The 14,189-nt window shown below is 40.4% G+C and overlaps 2 protein-coding genes across 4 annotated transcripts; one reads left to right on the top strand and one right to left on the bottom strand.

Annotated features, from left to right (window-relative positions):
- Nucleotides 1-28: 28 nt before the first annotated feature.
- LOC136433032 (leucine-zipper-like transcriptional regulator 1) lies at nt 29-11,317 on the top strand. Of its 3 annotated transcripts, none has more exons than XM_066424795.1 (23): nt 29-222; nt 1,385-1,555; nt 1,754-1,816; nt 1,954-2,010; nt 2,209-2,288; nt 2,643-2,751; nt 2,887-2,970; nt 3,275-3,469; nt 3,594-3,740; nt 3,933-3,987; nt 4,272-4,382; nt 4,543-4,635; nt 4,929-5,027; nt 5,290-5,455; nt 5,678-5,742; nt 6,494-6,610; nt 6,965-7,127; nt 7,303-7,432; nt 7,781-7,832; nt 8,223-8,320; nt 8,610-8,715; nt 9,418-9,498; nt 9,806-11,317. In XM_066424795.1, exons 2-23 carry the CDS (start codon nt 1,398-1,400, stop codon nt 9,935-9,937), a joined length of 2,361 nt encoding a protein of 786 aa, XP_066280892.1. In that variant the 5' UTR covers nt 29-222; nt 1,385-1,397; the 3' UTR covers nt 9,938-11,317. The 3 variants fall into 3 exon arrangements, with proteins under 3 accessions (XP_066280892.1, XP_066280894.1, XP_066280893.1); XM_066424797.1 differs by having other exon boundaries at nt 29-199; XM_066424796.1 differs by having other exon boundaries at nt 30-192.
- Nucleotides 10,778-14,129, bottom strand: LOC136433033 (WD repeat-containing protein 46-like). The gene is made up of 2 exons (XM_066424798.1): nt 13,560-14,129; nt 10,778-13,354 (listed from the first exon to the last, which is right to left on the bottom strand). Exons 1-2 carry the CDS (start codon nt 13,890-13,892, stop codon nt 11,891-11,893), a joined length of 1,797 nt encoding a protein of 598 aa, XP_066280895.1. The 5' UTR covers nt 13,893-14,129; the 3' UTR covers nt 10,778-11,890.
- Between the last annotated feature and the right edge of the window lie 60 nt (nt 14,130-14,189).

The raw sequence follows: 14,189 nt of genomic DNA on the forward strand, positions 1-14,189 counted from the left end.
TTGTTATCTAAATGTGTGGCATTGAAACGTTTCCCCCAAAATCATTGTTTTGCATTTCCGCTGTAAAACTAGTTCCTGATTCGGTAGCAGCTGACCCAGACATCAGAGCTGCTATCAGCTGTGGGAAGATCTTTGGCAGGTTGTGTTTAATATAATCAACGACCAAGGACGCCAATATTGTCAGCCGGTGAAGTAAGGGGTCTGTCATCTTTTAGTTTGGAGGTATTGCTCTTTTTACGTTGTTTTAAGATGCCTGGTAATGTTTCAGTTTATGCCTTCTTCGTCAAGATGCTGTTTCCTCCCCTCAGCAAGGAAAAGCTGTGCCCTTTTCAACCTCCTTGCTTTCACCCAGCCTTCTCCGAAGTTGTGACTGTGAGGGAGGAATCAGTTGTTTGGGTCTTGAGGAGTATTATTGCTGTGTTAACGTTATATGTCACAAGATAGAAGCAAAATATCGTGTCCCCCTTGTCTGCCAAGGGGAATGATAATGTCCTTGGTCATGATATGAATAAATGTCATAAATCTTACAACTCAATATTACAGTCTTTTACAGATATTTGTTGTTGCCGAATATTTCTGATATGTTAGCTTGCTCATAATGACAGACTACAAAATGTGATGATACATATATCTCCTTTTTACTATATACTTTATATATACTATATATTTGTAGAAGATTGTCCAATGGGCAACAGACAGCCAATCTCATCTTCCTGCCAGCTGGCCATGGGTGACATAAACAGATGTTGGAACAGTGTATGAGACTGTAGTCCAATTATTATTACTTTGAATGCAGAAATGTTTGCGGTGGTTTTATTTTCACGGTTTTCACGGTAAGCTCTTTGCCAAGAACTCAAAACCTGGTGACCACAAAATTTTTTGTCCTCCTACTATCATGTCAGAAACGTGAACTTAAAACCACCGCAAACACTCAAATTACTCTAACCGCAAAATTAAATTCACACAAACTTAATGCATTTACAGTATTATATGTATCAACATCATGCATGTGAAGATGAAAAATTCTTTGATCGAGATCTGAATCTTTATTCTGTTGATAATTTTTAGCTAGCCTCCACCAGGCCTTCCTGCGGAATCACAGATTGTAGAATTATGCAAAAAGGGGATAATTAGCCAGGACTGCAGGAGTGTCTGTTCGCAGGAAGGTAAACATTCATTTCCCCCCTGTGGACTGTGCGGCCGGCTAAACCATATGGAGGCCAAACTCCCGACTCCCCTGGCAAATTATTTTCCCTATAGCCACGGAGCGTAGTTAGTCTGGTGGAGACTACGATATGCGTTATAGCTGACCATTAAAAGTATCACACCGGCTAACATACTTAAGGTTACGTCTAAAATCATCTTTTACTCCATGTTGTTTCAGTTGAAGAGATCGTATGGCAGGGAGTATTCCTCGCCCTGCCGTGCTATCGGACGGTGATCACAATGGCTGTTGCTCGGACGGTGCGGAGTACATGACACTGGACTTTGGACCATTTGAAACTGTCCATCGATGGCGGAAGCTACCCCCTTGTGATGAGTTTGTGGGAGCACGGTAAGTACACAACAAAGATATTTCATAAAGCGATAATGGCTTCATGTGATTGTGAGTGATACTGACTTCTTTATTGCAACTATATACATGTGATGGATTCTCCTGTCGTGTCGACAGATATACTAGTACATGTGTCATATTGCTATTTATTGTCAGTTGGTCATGCAGGCAAGTTGAATTTTTTTTCTTTCTTTCCAGGAGGAGCAAACACACAGTTGTTCCATACAAGGATGCTGTGTATGTGTTTGGAGGAGACAATGGGTGAGACGCTACATTTTATTTTCATTTAAACTCTTGTATTACAAATCATTAAGATACATTATTACTCCTATACAAACAAAAAGTCATAATGTAAATAGATGTCCAGTACAGTAATGTTGTCCCACTGTCTGTTTCAGGAAGAATATGCTGAATGATTTGTTGCGGTTTGATGTAAAAGACTGTTCTTGGGGAAGGTAAGTGCTCAATGAGACATCTGGTAGAGTTTAATTTCCATATTATTTTTTATCTGTTGGTATGATAATACAGCCAAATGAATAAATCAAATCAAATCTGTTGGTATCTGTTGTACTTAAACCACACTGTGAATGTATTCAATACACCATGCCGCCTTTTACATAATATTGAGTGATGGTACTTAAACCATGTTTCAGGGCCTTCACTACAGGCAGCCCTCCCCCTCCCAGATACCACCATTCTGCTGTGGTGTTTAACGGAAGCATGTTTGTATTTGGTAAGTACAGCAAGTGTTGACAGATACTGAAAAATAATGACTTAACAATGCTTAGCTGCATAGGACAGCAAAAAGTGTCAGTTCATTAACTTTTACCATTGGTTTTTTATTCAAGAAGTCTTAATTTAAAGTACAGGCAATACTATAGCTCTACCAGCATTTTGAGCTTCTGAACATCATTCAAACAGTCATTTGCACAATGTCATGTATTCATATTTTTACTCTTAACAGTTTATGGCAATAATGAAATATGAATATTTATTGAATTGTTGGTGATGACTGTATCCTGACCAACTTTGAGTCTTAAAGTACCAACAGGCAATATTATGTTCTTTTTTTGTTATGTGACTGTAGGAGGCTACACTGGAGACATCTACTCAAACTCCAATCTGAGAAACAAGAATGATTTGTTCGAATACAAGTTTGCCACAGGGCAGTGGGTTGAGTGGCATGTTGACGGCAGGTAAGGAAGACAAGTCCTAGTCCAGCATGTGGTTCTATTGGTAGAAACCAATCCTTTTTTTCTTCTAAAAGATGCTTTTTCTTCTAAAATATGCTGCTTTGTCATTGATGTTAATGACTATGTTGTTATTGCCAGGTTACCTCCTGCTCGTTCTGCCCATGGTGCCTCCATCTATGAAGGAAGTATGTGGATATTTGCTGGTTATGATGGAAACACAAGGTATGTTAGCAAGGTTTCCAATGTTGATAGGAAACATATTTCTTACCAATGTGAAAACTGTATCAGGGTTATTTGAATGGATGGTGTTAATTCGTATCCACAAAAGATACAAATACGTATTTTAAAAAAGTTCTGCCAATTTTTCAATTAGGGCCTCCATGATTGGTTCAGGCGATATATGTATATATATATATTTATCTCGGTCCCTCGGGAGCCGTGGTTGTAAAAGTTGTCAGTAATAACTTTTTTACCATCCTATTATATGTATGTAGCCTATGCACCACTTACGTACCTTTGTATTTAGGTTGAATGACATGTGGACCATCTCCCTGACTGGAGAGACCAGGCAGTGGGAGGAGGTGCACCAGCAGGGAGAGTGCCCCCCCACCTGCTGTAACTTCCCCGTGGCTGTGGCCAGGGACAGCATGTTTGTCTTCTCTGGACAGAGTGGAGCCAAAATCACCAACAGCCTCTTTCAGTTCCACTTCAAGGAGAAGAAGTGAGTAAAACTTCCCTCATATTGTTTGAGTTGCTCAGATATCAATTTCTTGAAAAACACCATAACCACCTGATGCTGGGCTACAATGAACAGCTGTTGAGATCTTACCTATTCTGTTTTGTAGATGGGAACGAATCCCGACAGAGCACCTCCTACGTGGGTGCCCCCCACCCCCACAGCGTCGGTATGGTCACACTATGGTGGCCTTTGACCGCCACCTGTATGTGTTTGGAGGGGCAGCAGACAACACTCTGCCTAATGAACTGCACTGGTAAGTCATGTCGGTAACACTTCACTTTTACTCTTTCCCCTGTCTGTCAAGATAGATATTGAAATGTTGTCCTTTTCCAGTTCAGAAAGTATGTATATATTCTAGACAAACTACTTGTAGGGGTACTGTCTTGGACAAATGCAGGCAATTGATGTGTAGCAACCTGACAGATTATTCTTTTATCAATTTCAGTTTTGACCTTGACACTCAGACATGGGAAGTGATCCACCCAACTGCTGATAGTGAGGTAGGATTGCGAACCCTCTGTTTTCTGACCTTTTTGGTTCATTTTACCTCATGACTTTCCTTTTATTCTGTGGTCTCTTATCAATGCCATTATGGCTATACATCTATATTTGTCCTCTGTAAATCAAATACTGATTCTACAATTGCCTCATTGTACACAGATTTGTGTATTGAATATTATTCCCATGTATCAGATCACAACCTAGGACCTGATGTGCTTATCACAGTATCTCCAGTTAATCTAATTTGGCACTTATAAAACATTGCCTACCCTTCTTGGCACAGGTTCCTTCAGGCAGACTGTTCCATGCTGCAGCTGTTGTCGGGGACGCCATGTTTATCTTCGGTGGAACCGTGGACAACAACATACGCAGTGGAGAGATGTACAGATTCCAGGTACATTGTACTTGTGTTTGTGTTCATTACAGTATGTTGATCATTTTCTTTTCTTGTAGTACATATATTTAGACACTGCCAACCAGACCCATCATTTCTATACTAAAGGCCTTTGGATGATGTCATCAGCCATGTAATATCATACTATATTCTGTTCCAGTTTTCAACATATCCAAAATGCACCTTGCATGAAGATTTCAGTCGTCTACTGGAGAGCCAGCAGTTCTGTGATGTAGACTTCATTGTTGGGGAGGTAGGAGCTCTAGTTTCAATTATTCAGTGACAGTTAAGGATGATAGTAACGTTGTGATTTTCTTATTGAAATTGATGCACCCTATTCCTCTGTTCTGGTTTTGCAAAGGAAGAATGAAAAAACAGGTCTGTGTCATTGAGCTTATAAATCCTGGAGACAGGCAGACATTCAGGCAGATTTGATGTGAGATTGATATGTGTGTATTGATATCATATTGCAGTAAGTTTAACAACTTTTAGTTGCAGTAGCACGGTGTGTATATAACACGTATACCTCTCCTATTGTACACACAGGCAGAAGAACACATTCCTGCACACATAGCACTTGTTGCTGCAAGGTCAGAGCAACTCAACACAAAAATTGTGGAGGCCAGGGACAGAGTGCTTCAAAAGGTAGAGATTCATATTTTATTTTATCCCATTCCTTATGATAGTCACTACTAATGAAGATAAGAATTCAAATACAAGTGTGCTAAAGGGTACTGTATACAGATATGACAAGCAAAGCAGTAAAGGATCAATGAGGACCTATAGAGACCAAAGTGACTTGTGTAGGTCTAAATGCACATTGATTGACTGTATTAGTGTAGAGCTTGTACTTCTATCATCAGAATTGTTGTTGAGTGCCTTCATGTATATTTCCCCCTCTGTACAGCGCCTACAGGAGGAAGGTGAAGACGGCACGATGACGACGACCCAGCGTGGGGGACAGTATTTCTGTGACAGCATGCTGGAAGTACCATTAAGGAATGCTCAGCCCAGAGCTTTCCAAATGGTCCTACAGTTCATCTACACAGACCGTATCAAGCCTGGTGGAAGAGGTGAACTCTTTGTGCAAGGCTCACAAGATCCTTTGCAACTTACACTTACATGGTCAATATTATTTTCAATCTGATGGTGACACTAGCAGGATATAGAAGACCCTGTTACCCATGTCTGTGAAGTGTCAGTTCAGGAATCTTAATGCATGAGTGTCATTGTTACTTTTATCTGTCTTGCTGGAGAATGACACTGTGAATGATGTTTCTGGCTTGATATTCCAGGGCAAGATGGCTACAGTATTGATGGTGTGCTGCTAATTATGGATGTGTATGGCCTGGCCATCCAGGTATTGAACTGCTGCATGTTTGAATTGTCTTGTCATGAGCTCTGCTATCCTTTGCTTCCTTGTAGATGCATTTCAGTTATCAATTGCTTAATCAAATTAAACATCCACCTGCTCCTGCAATAGTAGTTATAGTCATTTTGTACTATGCCTACTACATGTAACTCTCAGTAACATCATGCAACTTTTGCTAGTCCGTATCTAATGAAGAAAAGTTTGCAGGTTTTGTCTGTCTGTTTTGTTTCAGTGATGTTTTGACTTAGTGGGTGTCCTATGGATAGATTAACACTGATATATAACAGAATTAGAAATGGTTTGCTTCTCACCAAAAATCATTATTTCTTTCCTTTAATTTTTCATTTAGTACATACTTCTCTACATAACGTTACTCCAAAATAGCTTACTGTTAGCTTGCAATTACTCTTCACATGGCTACCTGGGTACTTTTTACTGATGTCAGGGGGAAGAGGTCACCATAAACTCTTTAAGACCCTACTATCATCAACATAGCACATACATGTAGTTCCTTGAACTCCCCTCCTTGACTAAGCTTGCCATTTGTTCTTTGTTCTCCCTACATTCTTAAGTTAGCTTTCATCGTTGTTTTACCCGGTAAAAAAAAATATTGGATACATAAGTTTGAGTTGTACATTACAGCTATTGACACGTAGGAATGATCACTAAAGTGATACAGCCATTGTTAGAGTAGCAGCTCTAGTGAACACTGTCTAAAGTGTGTTGTACTCCCCATAAGTACCGCCTAGGTCGGCTGGAACAGATGTGTCGACAGTACCTGGAGGCCTCCATCCGGCTGAACAACGTGCTGGTGGCTTTACAGCATGCTGCTGAGCTGCACCTGGATCTGCTCAAGGTATCTGGACATGTGTATATTATGCTATAGACTTGTGTGTGTAAGAATGCCATGTAGGCTGATAGAGCTGAAGGAGAGGTCCTATTAGATTGTGTTCTCTTAGTGTCAAATGCCACTGCTAGTCCTTGTTTGTCTCATGATTATCTACATCATGATTATCTACATGTAGGTTTTTGAAATTTGATGGTATTGTCCTTCTGTTTCATATTTTATTATGTCTTGGTACACTCATGAAATTGTATTCCATTTTTAGCTATTTAGTTAAGTATTCTGATATCTATAATGAATTAACTTGGTTTGCAAACTGATAAACTTTGGAAGAAATACATGTAAGTTTTTGCCTTTGTTACTTAGGAACTGTGTCTAAACTTCATTGTACGAGAGAGTCACTACAACCAGATTGTGATGAGTACAGAGTTTGAGACCGTGCCCCAGCCCCTCATGGTGGAGATAATCAGACGGAAACAGTCCTCAAACCCCATCCACCCTCTGCCAGAGTCCAACACTGGAGGCATAGGTAGGCACTTCTTACATCTTCAGTGCTGGTTAAAATGTTTCTCTTTATAATGGTAACGATTTGATATATGTATCGTATGTGTCAATGTTCTCTGAGTTATTGACATTTTCCTAGTCACAGAAGTGCCAGTACTGTTGGCTATAATGCAAATTTTCACCAAAATTTTGTCCCACAGCCAACACCCTAGAGCAGGACATAGAATGGTTTCTGAAGAGCGGGATTGGCCAGGAGTTCTGTGACATCACCCTGCTGTTAGATGGAGTCCCATTCCCAGCTCACAAGTCTATTCTGGCGGCAAGAAGCAGGTAGAATACTATGTTGTGATCTTTAAAAGCTGCATGCAAAAGCATTCCCAACCAACAAAGTGCCTCTGTAGAGTACTGGTTATTAACAAATACTCATGATCAATACTCAATTAACAGAACAGCTACATGTATTGGTATTTCTCTGTATGTCATTATGTAAGATGCCACACTCCATTTCATCTGTATTCAGTAAGAGCACTGCAATATCTCACTCTAAATTAGACCCTTCTATGTAATTTATTGGACCTGGCCTGAAAGGTTATTCACAGATTGCTTTATTTGATACATGTATTACCAATCAATGCCAATATTTGACACACAAGTTATGATATTTGTACTTTTTTACAGTTACTTTGAGGCCATGTTTCGTTCCTTTATGCCAGAAGACAGAGAGGTCACAGTGAGTAAACCCGTCAATAGATAGACTTCAAAAGAAAATGTACGATATTTTTTTTGAAAGCATTTTGCTAATGTTAGGATTGACAGGCATGCTTGAATGACTGATGAACTGTTAATGTCAAGCTACCATATGCCCTTTTAAATATGATGACATTTACATGAAAAATTTACATGACAGCTCGTAAAGACTACATTCAATAAGTTGTTGACTACTGTAGTGTCAAGTATGAATTAATAAGTGCATTGATGGTAAATCCAAGCAACACAGTTGAAATTCAAGTTGTAGTAGTAAACATAATCTCAGAAATATAGTCCTAACATAACATACTGCTGTGTTGGATGAATGATGAAATACATAAAAAATATTTGATCCTTTGTTTGTCAATTACAGATCTCCATAGGCGAAATGATTCCTTCAACCCAAGCCTTTGAATCGCTGCTACGCTACATCTACTATGGGGACATCACCATGCCTCCTGAAGATTCTCTGTATCCTACAAGTACAAACAGCTCAGGTTAATGAAAGAACTAGAGAAGTTGAATAAATAGAATAGTCAATAAAAGTGTGCTTTTATTTTTAAATGAACAAAAATATTGAAGATGTTATTGTAGCAAGTTGATAAGAATTAGATGATGCTGTTAGTAGACTAAAAGTGTCTTCTTTCAGTCCTATTTATATATAGAAATAATGTTTTATCTAGAAACCAGGAACTAGACACCACAAGGCCCAAACACAGATCACCAATATGTCTCTAAATGCACTTGACCATTTGCCCAGCTACCTGTTCTCAGCCCCATACTTTTATGGCTTCTCCAACAACAGACTACAGGCCTACTGTAAGCACAACCTGGAGATGAACGTGTCTGTCAAGAATGTGGTCCAGGTGAGATGGAATTTCATTACATTTTTATCCACAGTTCGTTTAGGATGGATTGCATTTGCCAGACTTTCCTAGGAGAGCTGTGTTTTTAAGTTGTTTGTGGTACAGGTTTTTCAATGTCACTCTTTTTCACATTTTGAAGAATATCAGCTGTTGGTCTCTTAAAGGAAAGCTACACAAAAAAATTGAAAATCCTTCTATACCATGCTTAATATATTCCAAAGTCAAATTCTTACTTCAAGCTGTTCCACATAAGTCCGTCATTTTTCTGGGATTTTCCACAGTTTGCAACTTATGCCGTGCTGACGCCTTCTCGTCTGATAATTGAATTATATGACGTCAGTGTTTCAAATTTTTCACCTGATGATTGAATTTTAGAACACTGACGTTATATAATACAATCATCAGGTGAAAAATTTGAAACACTGACGTCATATAATTCAATTGTCAGGTGAGAAGGCGTCAGCACGGCATAAGTTGCAAACTGTGGAAAATCCCAGAACTATGACGGACTTATGTAGAACAACTTGAAGTAAGAATTTGACTTTGGAATATATTAAGCATAGCATAGAAGGATTTTCAATTTTTTTGTGTAGCTTTCCTTTAAACTAGCCATTGCGTTGAAGTGAAGATCACAGCTAGAACCAACAGTTTCAGGTTCAATTCATGTACTAAGTTCTGATGTACTGTTATGTTTGAACACAGATATTGGAAGCAGCTGACCGAGTGGGAGCGTCAGATATGAAGAGACACGCCCTGAGAATAATTGTGGAACATTTCCCAAAGGTATCCCAACTGAGTTCAAGTGTTTGACAAGAAAGTTACCGGTAACAGCATTTCTGATTACTAGATGTTGTTGCTGATCACAGGCTGACCTATATGTAGGGATGTTCTACATAAGATCATATCACTGTTCTGGTACATACTAGCATTTCTTTTGCAGGGCCTGATTCTCCTCATATATAGGCAGGATTCTGCTCATTACTTAACACTTCAGTCACAACTGCTATGTCAGTAACACCATAATGTGCATATGAGTTACATCAATTATTTAGTGAAGTCTCTTTTGACAAAGCAGTATTTCTCTTTCCAGGTGGCCAGACTTCCCAAGGTTCGATCCCTGAACCGTGACCTCCTTCTGGACATCCTTACCGCCCTGGCTGACCACATGGGAGAGTCCCAGGCCTGCCAAGACATGGCTCACATGACTGTACAGGACTCATAATTACTTTTCCGTAGACGTTTATGTCTTCGGTGCAGTTAGTCTGTGTGTGTGTGTATGGACAGCAGACCTCAAGAAGCTGTGGATGGATCCTAACGATATTTGCTATGTGGGTAGAAGACCATACAAAAGTGCAGTGGAACCTCCCGTGTGTGTTCTGCATATGCAATGATGAGCAGAGTTAGCAGTGTAGGTTTGAGGGGGGGGGGGGGGGCGGTAACTGTCAGGCCGGCCGCTAGGAGCACGATTTAGTCAGGCTAGGCCCCAAGCAGCTTTTTAAAAAACTTTGGAAGAGAATAATTCAAGAATGGGGTTGACTGATTGTCATGATTTTTGGAATGTAGACAGCTTTGGTGATAATTGGTATAATTAGGTGCTCATTATGCAAATCAGGATCTATTTTTCATGATTAACGAGGAAATTTGAGAAATCTGCTGTATTCCATGATAGGACTCAAACATTGGACATGGAACAAAGGAATATCAACAGATATCAATTATGAGAATGAAGATCGTCTTTTGCATAATCAATGAGAAAATTCCATAAGTACTGGTTAATGACAGAAATTTCATACTTGTTTAAAATTTGGAAGATGAGTAAAGGTGAACATTAATCATGCCAATTAGGGCCTCATTATTTGCATGATCTCTTAGAAACTTACGTCTATCGAAAAAATTAACATCATTTGGCAAAGGTATGTGGTCATGAAACTGAAGTTTACATGTATTGTTATGTATATACATATATATTTATATGGTATGAAGTATGACCAGTATGGCTTGGCCTACTAAAGACTTAAGAGTCCTTCAAAGTATTGTATATTAACTGGACTTGTAAGCTGTGTATGTACATTTTTGTATATTGAAATGGTTAAGCTGGGCAAGTATTCCAGCAATTATCTACAGAAAACTTTAAACATTGAACAAATGCATTGTGAGTTCTTGGTGTCTTACATCATTCCAGTATTCTATACATGTGTATATCACTAACATATCCATTATTGCTATGTACTAAATAGCTTATGTCATATGCTCATGTATATTATGATCATCTCAGCTAGCTCACAGCATCAATTTTAGCATACGTGTTGTTAAGCCCTTGTCTTCAGAAAGTGCTGTCGCAATGGAGGTAACAATGTTAAATGGAATATCTATCCTAGTAGCAGTGGATAAGACACAAGGGTTGTCTGTAGAATTCTTGATGATGCCTCATTATGTGCAATAACTTGATGCATTCTTGTTCACATTTGAGTATTTGCACATTCACATGTGTTGTTTTAAGAGTAACGTTACTCAAGATATCAGTAACTCAATATGCCAGAAACATTACAATTAGAACAGAGATTTCTACCTTGGCATTAAAGAGGCTGTTTGGAACAACTGATATTTGTAGTCCTGTTCTTAATACTTATGGAGCTACAGTTCAACTTGTCACTTGATTTAGGCAATGCCATTCAAATGTACAACTAGTAATTGTCTCAATTACTAACACCAGCAGTTACATAGAAAAAGTAGCTGTGCAGTAAAATCATGCATACGTACTTGCTGTTCTAAAATGGTATTCATTTATTCTAATGACCCACAGTAATATGAAACACATGATTTCCCACATGTTAGGTACTTTGCCGACTTTCTATATCATGGCATAATATGAAATTATAATCCTAATACTATGTGCATTGATTTCAATACCAAAACTTATTTCCAACAAACTAAGAAGTAAGATCATCATGACATGGCAGCTGCAGAAATATTTGGATAATGAATTACTTCGAAGATCATAAAACAAGGTTTACATAGCTCAATTGCTACTGTCTTCCATTGCATATCTACAAGGCAGTTCTTTTGTTGTCTGTTCTATCTTTAAATGTTCCTACTAGTAGGAGACAACACTACAATTTTCACTGTGTGTGCTGTTCTGATAGTGCACTCATGACTAACTTTCTTTGCTATTGAGTCAGTTGTCTTTTCTTTGAAAACGATCCAAAGCTGATCCCCACTTTTCCTTCTTCTTTTGATCTTTCTGTTGTTTCTTTCGTTTCTCTTCTTCTTCCCTCATCTTTTGTCTCACTTTCATCCTTCTCCACTCCTCCTCTACACCCTTCGTTCTTTGTACTGTCTTTAGGGACTTGCTGCGGCCCTTCTTTTTCCTGGCAGGCTCGAATTTCTTCTGAACGGCTTCCTGCTCTCTTTTCTCCACTTCCTGAGCTGTGAGCTGACTGACCTGTCCCACTCCACCTGGTTCAAGTCCGATCATCTCTGGCTGGATCTTCTCCAGTAACATCTTCACTTCGTAGTCCCTACGCTGTTTCTTCGTTTGGTAGGGGTTATTCTCAAAGGCATCAAAGTTTGCCTCACCAGCACCAGGGATGAGAAGGCTTGTGAATCCGTCTCGGTGGCCGACCCCCAGAACGTCCTCGTATGGACAGAACTGCAGACCACTTATGTTGTTGCGCAGACGATGGGTGAGGTAAGGTTTCTCTGCCACATTGCTGCAGCAGTCCTTGTACACCTCTACCACATTTCCAAGTGCAGCTGCAACCAGCCCTGTCTGGCTGAAGGCCAGTTGTCCAGCCCCTGCAGACATGCGATACACCTGCAGCGGTTTCATGGCACGAATGTCAAAGACCTTCATGTAACGGTCCTGCCCGGATGTGGCCATATAGGTCCCTGTCTTGTCTACGGCAATGGAACGTACTGCGGTGACATGACTCAACAGCTTGGCGAGTGGTTCCTTGACATTGGGACTCCATAGCGTAACGGTACCATTGGCATGACCAAGGTGAACCACAGCAGTCTGTGGATTTTGGGTCATGACATTCAAGCAGCCCTGCTTCACATTGATGGCAACTAATTCTTTCCCTAGGGACACATCCAAGTACTGCAGGAAACCAGTGGAGCTAGCTGTTGCAAGGAGGAAATGGTAGGGGAGAAATTCCATCTTAAGAACATTATTGAATTTTTTAAGACAGTGCAGTTCGACTCCCTGATGGTCGTAGATGTACGTCCACCTCTGCTGGGCCACAGCAAACATGGTCTCGACGTGAAGCCACTTCACATCATGCACCCCCTCCATCACATTGATCTCACACAGAAGCTTCTTACTCATCCAATCCAAGGCTGCCACATGCCCTCTTCTTCCTCCAATGACCAGGAACCTCCCATTCCGTGTGTAGTTCATCCTGTAGGGACCGAACTTGTCCAGCTTCAGGTCAAAGTGCTTCTGTGCTGCACTGATATCCACAGCATCTGCTATGTCAGTCTGAGACAGCTGACTTGTATCTTCATCATCAGATGCTTCCAGGTAACCATGGTCCTCGCCCAGCAACAGCTCTGCCCTGGCTGCCTGCTTAGCTGCCAGGTGGAACTTCTTCTCCATTGTTTTCCGCTCCAGCTTTGGTCCAGCAGTTTTTGCTCGCATCTGAAAGAAATCGAAGAAATAGAAACTTAAACCATCAGCCATGGCTTTTACGATAACATAAGACATGATATCACAATCATCTTTTGTGAATCATCCCTATACAAGTTCGTTACGTTTCTGTGGTCCATATACAAATATTTATACAAATTATATAGTGTCTTCTGAAAAAAAAATCAGACATAAACTCATACATAAAATCAGTTACCTTGACTTTGTTCCCTTCTCCTCTCGTGTACCTTGCCAGGGTTTCTTCTTTGACAGGTGCCTCTCCCGGGAACGGGTCCTTCTCCTCGTCTGAGTCCCACGACTCCTTCCCACGTTTAGTGTCCGCATGGTCACCATCCGGGGCAGACGTCCTTTTCTTCCCGGATTTCTTCTTCTCATCTGCAGACTTCCCCTCTGATGGCTTTTCATTCCCGTGTTTGTCCTTAGACGTCACATCGCTCCTGTCATCAAAGTATCTCGGAGCCCTTTTAGTTTGTTTACTCCCCTTGAGCTTACCAACTCCAGCTCCAGACTTGTCCTCTTCGTCAGCCATGTTCCAAAACCTGCGCACGTGGTTGGCGAAACAGTGTGGTAGATACGGCCCTATCTGAACTATTAGAAGTACGTAGAGGCTATGAAATTCACAAGAAGGTCGAAAGTACTGCTTTCGATGAAACTCTCTAGTGTAGCAACATCAGGGACCAAAGAAACGTAGAGGATCTGTTACGGAGTGGGAGAAGAGTTCGCACACGCCTTTGCCCATCTCAGCTGTCTGAACTCTGACCTAAAGAGGATCTCCTACCAATGTTCCTAGGAGCTCTACAACTCCCCCCTCATTTTGCTCCATCGC

Source organism: Branchiostoma lanceolatum, chromosome 4 (genome assembly GCF_035083965.1).
Source record: "Branchiostoma lanceolatum isolate klBraLanc5 chromosome 4, klBraLanc5.hap2, whole genome shotgun sequence".
NCBI classification, from domain to species: Eukaryota; Metazoa; Chordata; class Leptocardii; order Amphioxiformes; family Branchiostomatidae; genus Branchiostoma; species Branchiostoma lanceolatum.

Excerpts from the sequence above, each read along its gene's own strand:
- LOC136433033 (XM_066424798.1), bottom strand. The coding sequence starts at position 13,892 with ATGGCTGACGAAGAGGACAAGTCTGGAGCTGGAGTTGGTAAGCTCAAG. Across the intron at positions 13,355-13,559 it reads GAGAAGGGAACAAAGTCAAG|ATGCGAGCAAAAACTGCTGG; the intron begins GTAACTGATTTT and ends GATTTCTTTCAG.
- LOC136433032 (XM_066424795.1), top strand. The coding sequence starts at position 1,398 with ATGGCAGGGAGTATTCCTCGCCCTGCCGTGCTATCGGACGGTGATCAC. Across the intron at positions 3,741-3,932 it reads CTGCCTAATGAACTGCACTG|TTTTGACCTTGACACTCAGA; the intron begins GTAAGTCATGTC and ends TATCAATTTCAG. Across the intron at positions 6,611-6,964 it reads TGCACCTGGATCTGCTCAAG|GAACTGTGTCTAAACTTCAT; the intron begins GTATCTGGACAT and ends TTTGTTACTTAG.